Source organism: Dendroctonus ponderosae, unplaced genomic scaffold (genome assembly GCF_020466585.1).
Source record: "Dendroctonus ponderosae isolate FM_Combo_2020 unplaced genomic scaffold, Dpon_F_20191213v2 Dpon_F_20191213_3, whole genome shotgun sequence".
Lineage (NCBI taxonomy): Eukaryota > Metazoa > Arthropoda > Insecta > Coleoptera > Curculionidae > Dendroctonus > Dendroctonus ponderosae.
In genome coordinates, this window is record NW_026018508.1 from 3,554,385 (window position 1) to 3,567,687 (window position 13,303).

General features: G+C 32.3%; 1 protein-coding gene across 1 annotated transcript; it reads left to right on the forward strand.

Moving 5' to 3' along the window:
• Window positions 1-290: 290 nt before the first annotated feature.
• On the forward strand, window positions 291-10,125 carry LOC109540359. The gene is made up of 5 exons (XM_019908712.2): window positions 291-428; window positions 5,285-5,376; window positions 5,582-5,809; window positions 6,052-6,087; window positions 9,452-10,125. Exons 1-5 carry the CDS (start codon window positions 341-343, stop codon window positions 9,812-9,814), a joined length of 807 nt encoding a protein of 268 aa, XP_019764271.2. The 5' UTR covers window positions 291-340; the 3' UTR covers window positions 9,815-10,125.
• The last annotated feature ends 3,178 nt before the right edge of the window (window positions 10,126-13,303 follow it).

The following is a 13,303-nucleotide window of genomic DNA, read 5'->3' on the forward strand; positions in this document are numbered from 1 at the left end:
GTTTTGTTGAGTAGTTATAGAGTTTGTACACATTGAATTGTTTTTTTTTGTTTTTACTTGTGGTTTTCTTATATCGTATTGTGAAGCATCCATACGCTAAATAAATAAATAGTAATTCAACTAGGGCATGTGAAAAAATGAAGACAGCTACAACTAACATTCAACCAAATACCAATTAGTAGGTAATGTTGTTCGGAGCCCGCAATTGCATGGGCCTTGTCAATCTTCAAAAGCGCGTCAGGTAAAATCTTGTGGTAGGATATTAATTTGCAGGATACCGCAGGGTTATATAAATGGCTCTGGACCTCTAATATTCAGTGCTAATACCTCGGGCAACATCATGAATAAACTAGTGACTTTGTATGCTGTCTTGTTGGGGGCAGCCTGCCATCTCGCCCAGACGTACGACTTTCAGGATGCCACCTTTAGTAAGTTTAGATTTCCCAAGAAATTGCTTTTTTAATATTTCAAACTGTTCAGCGGTTTGAAGAGGGTTGGAAGTTAAAAGTGCAGGGATAAGAAACTGGACTGTTACAAGTATTTATAAAGAAAAAAGATATCAATCAAATGTAGTTAGAATAGGTTTGAGATATATGTACTTTCGGCATCAGTGTATAGGTCCGGTTTTTGATGTATTTATAGACATATATAAAATGATCTCAAAAACGAAGTAAATTATTTTCCTGAAGTCAAGATTGGCGCACATATGGACATGTAATTAAAATATTCTTAAATCAACATACTCATTTAATGTGTGTCAATATTTGCCCTTCTCTGTATTGACAAAAAGTCTCATATTTTCGCTCCAAGGAGCTATTAGTCACATTACGTTTTGTTTTTTATCAAATTTTTATATGTGTGAGAGTTCTACCAGTGTTTCTTAATCTAGTTGTCAAGATGCTAATGGAAGGTGTCTATTTTGCTCCAATCGCAAATTTGAGCCTACTAAAAAATCTGCATCTATTGTGCATTTTACACCAGCTACCTCCCAAGTTAATTTAAAAACAACCAGGTTATAAAATAATTTTTTAAAGCATTAATTTTTTAAACAGCTGATGCAGCTAACCCAAATTTATTTAGCAATTGATTACTTTCGAAAAACAAGAACGATTTACCGAAACCTACAAACAATTACAAATATGGACCTGCTTTATGCTTAGAGGCGATATCAAGCAAAGCGCTTAAAGAATCAAGTGTTGCGTTCAATTCATTTCCCAATTCTTCGGTTATGAGTCTCTGGACAAAGCCTTTCGAGGTTTACTGTTCCTTTTATGAACTATATATGCCAGCGCTATTTATTGTTATCAGGTTTGTCACACTATCATGCCGGGCAATTGCTCTATTTAAATCAGATTTATACGAAGATATTCTTCCTTTCCAATCACTTGAAATGCATTCCACATTTGGTTAGTTGGAGTTTTCTTAAATTTACTGGGTATGAGTGACGGAGGTCGCTTAAAAATGCTAATATTCTGATACTGGTTAATGAAGATTTAATAGTTTTGTCGTAGAGATTAGAAAACCAAAGTCTGCTACATAAGTTAAGGTTTTAACAGAAAATGTAAGTGTGTTGTTCGAATATAACAAAGGATGGTTTTTCTTATCCACAAGCAGTTGTTTTCCTGATCTGTTTAAAAACCCCTTTAAAATATTTAAACTTCTTAGCATTTTTGTATTATTAAATACCGTCAAGAAAAAAATTACATTTGTATGCAATGAGATTTCATCAAGTGCAATGAGTTGTATGGAAAAGGCGATGATAATATATAAAGGGTTAACTTCAAAATTTTCGCTATCTATTCACGATCTGTATTTCCGATGTACTTAAAGTTACTCTTTACATATTTCGTTCTATACTCTAAAGCTAAATAATCCCTGAGTTCAGTTTATATCTTCATATCACCCATTCCAAGGTATTCGTAATATCGAGTGAAGACATTTTTCAATAGAACCCCTAGTAACAAACATGTTATGAACCAGACTTCATTTCTGCTTAATGTGATTTATTATCAATTTTCTTTCTTCCAAACTGTAGTCTATATAAAGTTTGATTTTCAAGCAAATCAAGATACTTGTGGTGCACACTAAAAATTAAAAAAAACACATACATTAACTGTTTCAGCTTTGCTATTTTAACTGGCTTTGCTGATTTTTTACAGATTTATGTTTATGCGACTTTTTAAAATTACCATTTAGTAAATATGACACCCTTAAAATATTCATAATATTTTCGATTATGTTATATTTTGTTAAGTGAATCCCACTATTATTGCCATCAAAATCAGATGAAAGGGATATTGGCAATACGTTCAAACAAGCGTAAAATGACTCGGAAGAAGACATCTAGCCCTGTAAGTGAGTAGGGTTTTAATTTTGCATAAAATCGATCAAAGCAAATACGTGTGATAGGTAGAAAAGTTTACATAAGCAGAATTAAAGTAGAATCAACGAAATAAAATCTAATCCATTTTTGGAAATCTCTTGTTTGGGAGATCCCGCAGCGTAAAGAAAGCCGGAAGCTTTCGAGTATCATGAAGGCCAAAATGCTTAGTTTCTATTTTCCAAAGAAGCAGTACGTATGTAACAGAATATTCCAGAAAGAATAAAACAAAATTGTGAAGTTAAACATGGGTAATCTTCAAACTAGGACATTCTAAGAATTTGTCAATAATAAACCAACAAAAAACTGGTTGGCAAAATTTAGTAATAATTTAGTATAAGAAATACAAGTTTTATGGCATGCAACCTTAACAGTTATAGAGTGTTTACTTTCGTCTTTTTCAAAAAAAATATTGATCGTTGATTTAGTCAAAAGGCTGGCATATTATGGTGTATACTTACATTCGGTCAGGGTTGTAACTCAACCCTGATCGAATCTAAGCATGTGCACCTAAACATTTTTTTTGAAACATATTTTATTTATGAAACATAAAATTAACTGTGTCATTCTATCTATTATATATTCTAATTTGCTGACGCAAGGAATAAAATACATGTTTTTTTCTGTAACATAAACTAAATTCTGGGCGCTTTCGCATCTAAAAACTATTTTAAACTTGGTCATGAGCTTGAGAATAAACATCAATGATTAAATATGGTGATATTAGATTTATTTGCTATTAATTAACTAAGCAAATTTATTTAGCGGCGAGGAGCACTAACCCGAGTTGCCCCTTAAGAAATCTTGACACTGATGGATTGATCTTGAAAACGTTTGCCAATCCGGGTCCCGTTATAGTAACCACAGAAAAGTATGTAGTGGTTTAAAATAGTGTAAACTATCTTCTTGAACTGTTACATAGTTTTGGGTCATTACGGTTAATATGTATATAATTATTAGGTGTTAAAGTTTTTAATGGTTATTCAACGGTTTTTTCTTGTACATACACGAAGTAGGTGATTACATTCACTTTATGACTTACTGTATGTTTCCAATGTATGCGAATAAAGCTTGACTTTGATTGGAAACCTGCCGAAGTTCAAATTTCGAAACAGTGCTGATTTTAGATTTTATAAATTATTTTGTTAATTTCAGTTCAATCACGGAAAATAATTATAGATGATTTGGTCGCGTATTCCAAACTTAATATACATTAGTAAATTTGTTGAGTTTGGTCCTCCTATTAGTAGTTTCGCTTTCAAATCCGAACCACTACACATACAGAACTGTAAAAGTTGTGAAATGTAAAGTTACAAGTTACGTTTGAGTTGGCAGCTTTTTTGTATTTTTCAAACTTTACCTGCAATCTTACATCTCGCCAATGAATAATGATCAATAAATTAATTTAGATCTGGTTATAATTTGGAAATGTTGAATCATAAAATAAAAAACATATATTTAGTTATTTTTTTCGAAAAACAGTCACAGTTTCTGGCAATGCTTCATTGCTGCAATGCAATGTTATAAATGTATTTGATCATATATCCACAAATAATCTAAACCACACATATTTACATGATTCTGATTGCTATGCAAATGAAGTATATAATACATAACAAAAGCAACTTTGTTGTGTTGTAATAAGTGAGGGTACAAGCTGTCACTCCGTATAGGACATAACAGTGATTTTTATATGGTAATAAAATTTGATAATATTGCCTGGTTCATATTTTTAACATAGTTTTTATGTTTGAATAAAACCGGCTGTATGTCTAGAATATAAAAATAAAAAAATTGTACGTCAGAACGTACAACGTCAGAATTTTTAACATTTTAGTAAGAAGAGTTGCAAGTCTCGCAATATTTTATTATCTATTTCTTTATCAACAAACTTTTAGTACTTGAGAGATATTTCGCTGAAGCTTTTTTAGTTCTTAAATTTCCATTAGATAGTTTCTTTCAAGTGTTGTCCTTAGTCCATTCCAAGAAATACAAATATCGAACTAGAATAGGTAATAGTTTCCAGAAACCTATTCCTAATGCAATTGATGCAATGTTCCTAACGCAAATGGCGTCACTAAAAACGCAACCTATGAAAATAATATACATGAAAACTTTGGCTTATTTAAACTTAAATTAAGAGTAGCGTCATCTGCTTACTACTGTTGAAGGGTGTTAAAGCTATTCACTAAGAAAGTTGATAGACAAAAAAACAAATAACGGATATTTGGAGCACACAAAACATAATTATTTGGAAACGAAACGGGAAAATCCATAGTAGTCTGGTGACGTCTTAAGCAAAGGGAGATAATGTGAATAAATACCGCTTTTGTCACAATTGAAAAAGACATTAGATACATACAGGACAATAGACAATTTTTGAATTTCCAGCATTCCTCACAATAACCAATTCTAAAAAAACTCTTAGATACTATTTTTAATAACCAACATATATGGAAGAAAGAGGTTTTTTTCCTTCAAAAATTTGGGTTTGCAAGATAATATTGAAACTTTATCCATTATTTGCTATTTAACTTGCGCATAACAAGAAATCGTATTTAATCTACGACCTTAGCAAAGTCAAAGGTGTTATTATTAAGCACAGGTTGGTTAACTTCTGGCAATGAACCCATTGTGAAGTTCAGTAACATCCATTAACTTATGAAATAAATCGTGTCAAGGGCACACTTATTTAATACAAGAGAAATAAGATCAAACTGGTTATTTGAAACAAACCACATGGTAAGATTAGGCAATAATTTCAAACTAAATGCAGTTTCAAATTGTTGAGTTCACAGTATCAATGCTTAAAGTTTTGTAGAGATTATGCATTTGGAAAATCATGTTTAATTATGATCCTGCGGATCTGGTTGCAAATTAAAATTAGATTTTGGTATTTTCCAGATGAAATATTGTCTTCGGATTTCGAGGATATCTTCGATTCTCTGGATAACACCTACCTTCATCCAAGAGCAAAACGTAACGAAGAAGCTGTGGTATGTTTTCCCGAAAGCTTTTGCACAAATTGTAATTAGCTAAGAAAATGTATACAAAAAATAGGAGACATCATTATATAGGCTGAACTATGCAAAAAAACTTGCTTGTGTGATTTCATTAAAAGTTTACTTACTAAGTGCTTTTACAAAATGACAAATTGTATGGGTTCAGAGTACATGGTCGTTATAAACAAGTAACTTTTAGAATTCCGATGAAAAATGTAGACGACGTCATCACCGCAAGCCAAAACTTTGTTGTGGTGAAGACGTTTTGGACTCTCTCCAGGAAAAAGAAAAGGAGATTGTTAGACTCTGCTTTAAAGATATTACTGGAGGTGTTAAGGAAAGCAAACCTGATCGAGGTTTTGGAAATCACCGGAATTTTGACCTGTTCAGTTGTGAAGCTGTGGAAAAGAGGAAAAGCGATATGATTGTAAGTTGTTCGTAGTACATAAAAGGACATTTAAATAGTACCTACATAATATTGTGTTTTCTTTATACAATATGTGTTGTGTGTCAGTTAGATGAATTATTTATAATTTAAAATCTTTAACAACTTTGAAAAATTGGCGTATATTTATGTATATTTGGCAAATCATAGTTTGTATAGGCTAGACGTATATTAGAGTTAGAAGCGTCTAAACGTTCTAATATTTTTTATTTCAAATGTTTCAGTGCGTGGAGCAGTGCAAGCTGCAGAAACAAGGACTGGTAAGATTTTCAAATATTTCTAATGACGTTAGTAGTATGAAAATTATTTAACATGTTAAACTGTGAACGGTGATATTTGTGATTTGGAATTAAAGGTATATGTTCTGTTTTTTTAATGAGCTATTTGATCAAAACGGTATGACGCAAAATACAAACACTGACACAAACGCACACAAAATGATAGAAAAGTACGCTGGGAATTGATATACTTTCAAAGACCATTTGTGCTACCTTTCTGTTCGCAAGAAAAAGTATTTTTACAGGGTGTTCCGTAAATATGTTAAAATATTTTAACAGCGTGTTCTTCAAGTCATTTTAGAAGGGGGTTTTCCTGAGAATTATTTTAATTTCAGGTTTCATTGTTGAGATATTTGATTTTCAAAATGGAGGAAAATATTAGTTTTTGTTGTGTTTCTTTAAAACGGTTAAACGTGTAAACTTCAATTTTGGTATACATGATAATCTAATTGAGTGCCATTATATGGTAGTGTTTTGTGGTCCTGTTTACTTTTATACAGGGTAGAAATGTGGAGCCCCTACTTTTGTTTTGATCAGAACGTTTTTGTATGCACTTGGACTTTTATCGGCATGATTTTCTTAGTTACTACAAATTATTGTCCTACTTTTTTATCACTTATTGTTTTTTCCTAAGACCACTAGTTTTTCCACAAACAAATAAAATACCCTTATTTGCCGTTCTCAAAATGTGTAAGTACGTAACTAAGGGATTTTTATTTAATAACGTTTGAATACAAAAAGTGCAATAAACAAAGGAGGCTGGGTCTATGACAGTTAAATATCGTTTAGTTTTCAATGCCAAAAATTTGACAGCGGCTGCTGACAGTTTTGAAGTTAAGTAAGTTTAGTTAAATTTATTAAAACTTAATAATTGTAATTTGAACCGAAATACACATTTTCGAAAAATAATTTAGGTTGTTAGTAAGTAGCTAATAATGCAATAGCAAAATTGTCATATGAAAACGTTATTAGATTTTAAAAGCTAACTTAATTACTTACACATTTTCAAAACGCAAAGAAAACGAATTTATTTTTTTGCGGGCAAACTAGTGGTCTTAGGAAAAAACAATAAAAGATAAAAAAGTAGGTAAATAATTTGTAGTATTTAAAAAAATATGTGGATAAAAGTACATATGCACACAAAAAAGTTCTGAAGAAAATGAAAGTAGGGGTTCCACATTTCTACTCTGTATAAAAGCAGTAAACTGAACCACAAAACAGTACCATAGAATGGCACTCAATTAGATTGATTATAATGTATACCAAAATTGAAGTTTATGTGTTTAGCCATTTTAAAAATACACAACAAAAATTAAAATTTTCCGCCATTTTGGAAGTCAAATATCTCAACAATAAAACCTCAAATTAAAAAAATTCTCAGAAAATCCCCCCTCTAAAATTACTAGGAGAACACGCTGCTAAAATATTTTAACATATTTACGGAATACCCTGTATAATGTATATTTGCAATGAGTTTTGAATTATTTATAGACAACTGTACTATACTAATGCAGAGAACGTACACTGATTATTGTGATAATTTCAGTGTCCACCTATGTTTGTACTTGGTCTGATAAAGTTTTTTTATAAAATCTGCTAAAAGCCACACGCCATCAGCAAAATTTTTATGAAACATTCAACTCTCAAATGCCGTGACGGAACTTTAATTTGTCCAGTAATCGTGAGCTTGCTGTAAAGGAAGTTTCACTTCATTAGTTTTTCTTAGTGCTATGGTCTCTGATGAAAAATATTTGCTTTAACAAGTAACTGATTTTTCAAGGTATTCCAGAACTCGGCAAGATTTCAATAATCGCAGTACTTAAAAGCAACATCATTCGTATAATTTTGAAAATATTTTTTTAATTCAATCAACCCAATTAATATCAGTCTTTCCCAAAGCGGATGGAGTTTTAATATATGAGACATTCAAACATGTGTCATGAAAAAATTACCTCTATCTATCTATATGTAGAATTATAGCGTTCTATGACTTATTCCCATTTCCCTTTTCCATCTGTCTCGGTCGTTCCGTGGATCGCCTTCAAGCTCTCTGTCTCTACGATTCCTGTAGATGGGTACCTTCTCTCCAAATCTTTCTCGGCCTTCCGGGTCGTCTTCGCTCTCTTGCCTGCCAGTTCATCACTTGCTTCGGAATTCGGTGTTCTTGCATTCTTTGCATATGACCATGTCATATTAGTTGCTTGTTGTACATGTCATCTGTTATAGAATCCGCTATTCCCATCATTTCTCTCACTACCTCGTTTGTATGCGTTCCCTTCTCGATATTCCTGCCAAATCCAACAATCCAAAAATCCTTTTCGGTTGCTTTAAGGCGTTTATTCATCACTTCTGTCAATAGCCACACCTCGGATCCGAAGGTGGTTATTCTCATTACAATAGAAGCATACATATATGAGCCTTTTGGTTTCATTGGTGATGCTTATGCCGCAAAGTAGTGCACTTAAAAGAGCGATCGCCTGTCTGTCTTGGCATATTCGGGGTCGAAAAGTCCGTCTTCGGTGATTTTAAACTCTCATGTATCGATATTATTTTGCTTGTTTGATGGAACTGTGTCTTCCAGATCAACATCCGTTTGTTCTCGGTTTACCACCATGTACGCTGTCTTTCGGGTGTTTACTTGCAGATCCCCGTGTGATATTCTTCAATTAGCTTTCGGGTCATATAGCTCAACTCCTCATGGTATTGCGCGATTAACACTTGATCATCGGCGAATGATAGAGTATACAGGGTCGTGTTTGAGATTAGTATGCCTATAGTATTGCAAAAAATCACCAAATTTATTCAAATCGAAAATGGGCCGCAATGTAATAAACATATTCAGCTACAGCTATTAATTTTTGGGATTTTGCGGCATTACACAGGAAATTGCAGACTGACAGCAGCAATCTAGCTAGTTACGTAACAAGGTATAAAATTTTGCATAAATCATTAAATATGTTGAGGGTTAATGTTAACATTAACCCTCAATATTCAATTCATTCCTCAATTAATAAGTCCAAGTTACAAGCATCTCAAACATTAAGTTCATCAATTCAATGAGTTAAAATTCATAAAAATTCCGTTTTCGGGGTTTTATCAGCTGAAAGATGTGCCAATCGGAAAATATTTTAAATCAACTTGTGAAAACAAAGTACCATTGTGTGTGAAACTATATGTCTTTCGTCTTCATATGAAGTAATATTTTCAAGTCGGATTCACGTTTCAAAATAATTCAATACTATCATTGCTTAAGGATAAAACATTTCAATTTTGAGGCTTTCGCTTTTGAGTTTATTACAATAAAATATATATTTGTGATGATCCGCCATTAATAAATTTGTCTTAGGTCTCTGACGATGGATCACCAAAACCGGAACAAATTTCCACCTACCTCAAAGAAGCATTCACGACACAAACCTGGTTTGAAAAAGTTTCACAGGGAATTGTAGAGAAATGTGTCAACGAAGCCATAAATGCAACAAAAAATCCAGTAAAGTTCTACACTGAGGGCAATAAACTTTGTAGCCGTTCCGGCATTGTTCTGAAACACTGCTTATTTAACTCAATCCAACTGAGTTGCCCTGCTGGTCAAATTAAGGATAAAAATGCTTGCGAACGATTCCAAGAGAGAGCCAAGAAGGGCAAGGATTTATTTGATCAACCCCCTGGACCGCCACCATTCGATGATAACAGAGAAGAACAAATATAACCTATTTGGGATAGCATTTATAGGCCTTAAGGTTTATTACCTCAACTTAAACAGGGTTATAGAAATATGATGGAAACCTAATCTTAAGTCACTAATAAATCAGATAATAAACATCTTTTCCGTTGTAATAGTTTGCACTTGGCATTGTAGTGCAAAAAAAACGTACATAAGTAAAATTTACCTTCATTTCAGTTTATATTCCTAAAATGTTTCCTATTTGTAACTACATGGTATTAACTTTAAGTGATATGGAAATAGTATTGAATAAATAACAAATTTCATATATTGAAATTAGGAAGTAAGTAAGTGAAGGAGTTCTTCAATGTTTTGTCCCTCGTTGAAGTATTTTATCTACTAGAAGACGTATCCTAGTAGTAATTAAGCAACTTCAAACGGATTCAGTACTACAAGTATGGTCGAATTCGAAAGCTCAGCAACAAATCAGATCAAATTTTATAGACACAGAGATTAGCAAGTTCTCACTGGCTTGAATTAATAAGGTGAAAATAAAAATTATACCCAGAAGTTGCAGTTTTGTTTTCAATAATTTATATTTTGATCTATATTAATTCGCTGTTCAATTTTCGAGAAAAATAAGACGAAATATCAGCAAATTGGCCATGCTCATTAACATTCTAGGTCTATTTATATGAATACTGGATGACATAATTATTCAGTATAGAAAGTTGACATTTACCTTTATTATGGTTCTGATGGAAAATCCATATTAAGTAATACCAAGTTATACTTATTGTAGATTCTTTTTTCAATCGCAATATTCATTTCGAATTGCCTGATGCTTATTATATGTTAATAGGTTTTCATGGTAGCTAAATCTAAACTATATTTCATTCGCTAAAACCGACCGATGTATTTTTGTATTATGGATAATTAACCCAACATTTAATTTGAATTGCACATCAAAAAGTTCGTAAATCTAACAGTAATTATAATGTTAAAACTTTTAGCTCGGAGTGGTGTTTTTCACGTTAATTAATTTTATTAAAGGAAATAAATGTATGGTACTTACCATTGTTCCCATAGGTATTTCAGTGTGAAATTGGAAACAATAAAATACATTTCACAAAGCCATGAAAACCAAGACAGCTAGGTATATCAAAGCTTCAATGTTTCACACAAAGAGCAATTAAGGCTGTAGAAAACTAATTCTAAACATTTAGCAAAATGCGGAAGGATACAAAGTCGGATGAGTTGCGGGCAAACAGACAACTTTCGGAATTAGGATAATAACTTTCCTCGACTTCTAATAAGACTGGCAACGGAAATGCTACGGGAGGTCTATCCAACAGTATACTTTCAAAGTTTATTATTATTTAAAATCTAAAGCTGCAGTAAGTTTTAACATGCAAAATGCATAGTCCTCTGTGTATTGATTGATCTAATATATTTTCTCCTAAGCTGAAATGGGATTTATCAAACTTACTTGAAGGGCTTGATTGATGAGATTTAATCAGAATGCTACATTCAAGTTTTGAAAAAAATTCCAACAACCTAATATACCATATTTATTTGTAAATGAAGAAAGAGACAAAAAGGACTTTATTTTATAAACGTATAACTATTTCGTGAATGCAAAATATTAAAATAAACGCATAGGAAATATTAAAATCCGGATTAAAAGATAATCAAATTTAATCGGAACAACAACACAGCACTACCGAACAAATACATACGATTGAAAATGAGATCACTTCACGGGATAAAAATCTACTGCCTAGCTGTACTTCTACATATATCAGAGCTTCTGTCTATTATTATCAAAAAATGAACAAAGCCCTCCGACCAGCAGTCAGACAATCAATTTTAATGAAGCAAAAAACTACCCAGAAAAATGTTAGAATTTCAGTTTAGTAAAACATATAATAAAAAGTGCATTAAGTTGATGTTGTCTCGACATATCAGATGTTATATTAAATGCTTTTGCAATAAATACAATCTGTTTTGAAACAAGCAATTAAATATATTAAATTAAGTTAAAATTGTGGATTAGGTCCATGAACTTTATGTTACTGGTCTTTCATCTAACAATACGTATTGTATACGGAACGAAGTAGTTTAAGAAAGGCTTGCCCTTAGGCATTTTGTGAAGCAATTTTTACAGAAAAGCACTACAACGCTGCCTCATAAATAATTTTTAGAGCTTCCTTTAAAACTCGTATATTTTTATTGAAAGTAAGTGAAGTCAAATTTATATGCATACATTCAGCTCAAACTTTATATACGATATAAAACATCCCCTGCAGTGCTTCTAAAATTGCGAAAGTTTACTTTTGGGAAATGCTCATTTTCTAAATTCAAATTTTTAGCGAATTAACTCGAAGTTTCTAGAGAAATTAATAATTCTTGTTTTAGCTTTAATAACGTTTGCTTTCAATCATTGTTTTCCGAATATATAATGCTTAATTTAAGTCAGGCCGCTGCACCGTATTCGATCCATATATAATTTATATACGTATATAGGTTTTGCTTTCAAAGTGAAAACCTTATTACATTTCTACTTTCTCTTTTATGGGTAATGAATTTTGATTAGCAGTCGCTTAATTCTTTCAAAAAAGCGCACACTTGAATCCGAACCTACGAATTTTACACATTTAGTTCTGTCAGGATTAGAAGGAGACTCTAAGAATAGGAGAACAGTGCAATAGCTTACAGTACGTTGGACAATTCGATCTGGGGAAAATAAATGAAAGAGGGCCGATGCTTGTAAATTACTTGGGAAGACAACAATTATACATAATAAATACGTTTTCAAAAAAAGACCTCTCAGAAAATGGACCTGGGCCAGTCTGGACGGAAAAACAAAATTGAAATAGACGACGTGCTAACCAAATAAACATACCGTTCAAGACGTTGCTGAACAGCACCTAACACCATGTAGATCCTATTACAATAAGCCAATATATAACAAAAAGCAGGCAGAACGGCTAAAAAACGAAACATCATCACACGGAAGCCCGTACGAAGCAAACAGTGAACTGATTAAAATATTGAAAGAAACAACGGCAAATTTAGTAACATCGAGAACTAAAAAAATAGGAAAGCTTACAATACAATCAATCAATCAATCAAATCAATCAAAATATGCTTTATTGCCACGGAAAAATTCACAAATTGTATGGACAAAGCGAGTAAAAAAAAGCAAAACAAAATATTAAACATAAACTACGTACACTACAGTCAACAATGGTAAAAAATAAAAAAAATATAAGAAAACAGTACAAAATATATCACGTACAATCGTCATGGACAAACACAGAGGTCATCAGAGTAAGTCATCGCTACAAACGGTGCAGAATAACCACACAATTTAAAAGTGGAAAGCATGGGTGAATGGAATCAAGTAGCACTCCAAACCATAACAAGGATCAACTGTTGACCCTGTTTATGTTACTGCAAGCGGATCGTGATCAAACCTAATTGATAGTTATAACAATTGACGTTAGTGTCCGAGATATTGAAATTTTGCTC

What these genes read in the sequence shown, in the direction of transcription:
- LOC109540359 (XM_019908712.2), top strand. Translation starts at nt 341, where the DNA reads ATGAATAAACTAGTGACTTTGTATGCTGTCTTGTTGGGGGCAGCCTGC. An exon ending in CTTTCAGGATGCCACCTTTA is followed by an intron (nt 429 to 5,284) that starts GTAAGTTTAGAT and finishes GGTATTTTCCAG; the next exon opens with ATGAAATATTGTCTTCGGAT. An exon ending in AACGTAACGAAGAAGCTGTG is followed by an intron (nt 5,377 to 5,581) that starts GTATGTTTTCCC and finishes AGTAACTTTTAG; the next exon opens with AATTCCGATGAAAAATGTAG.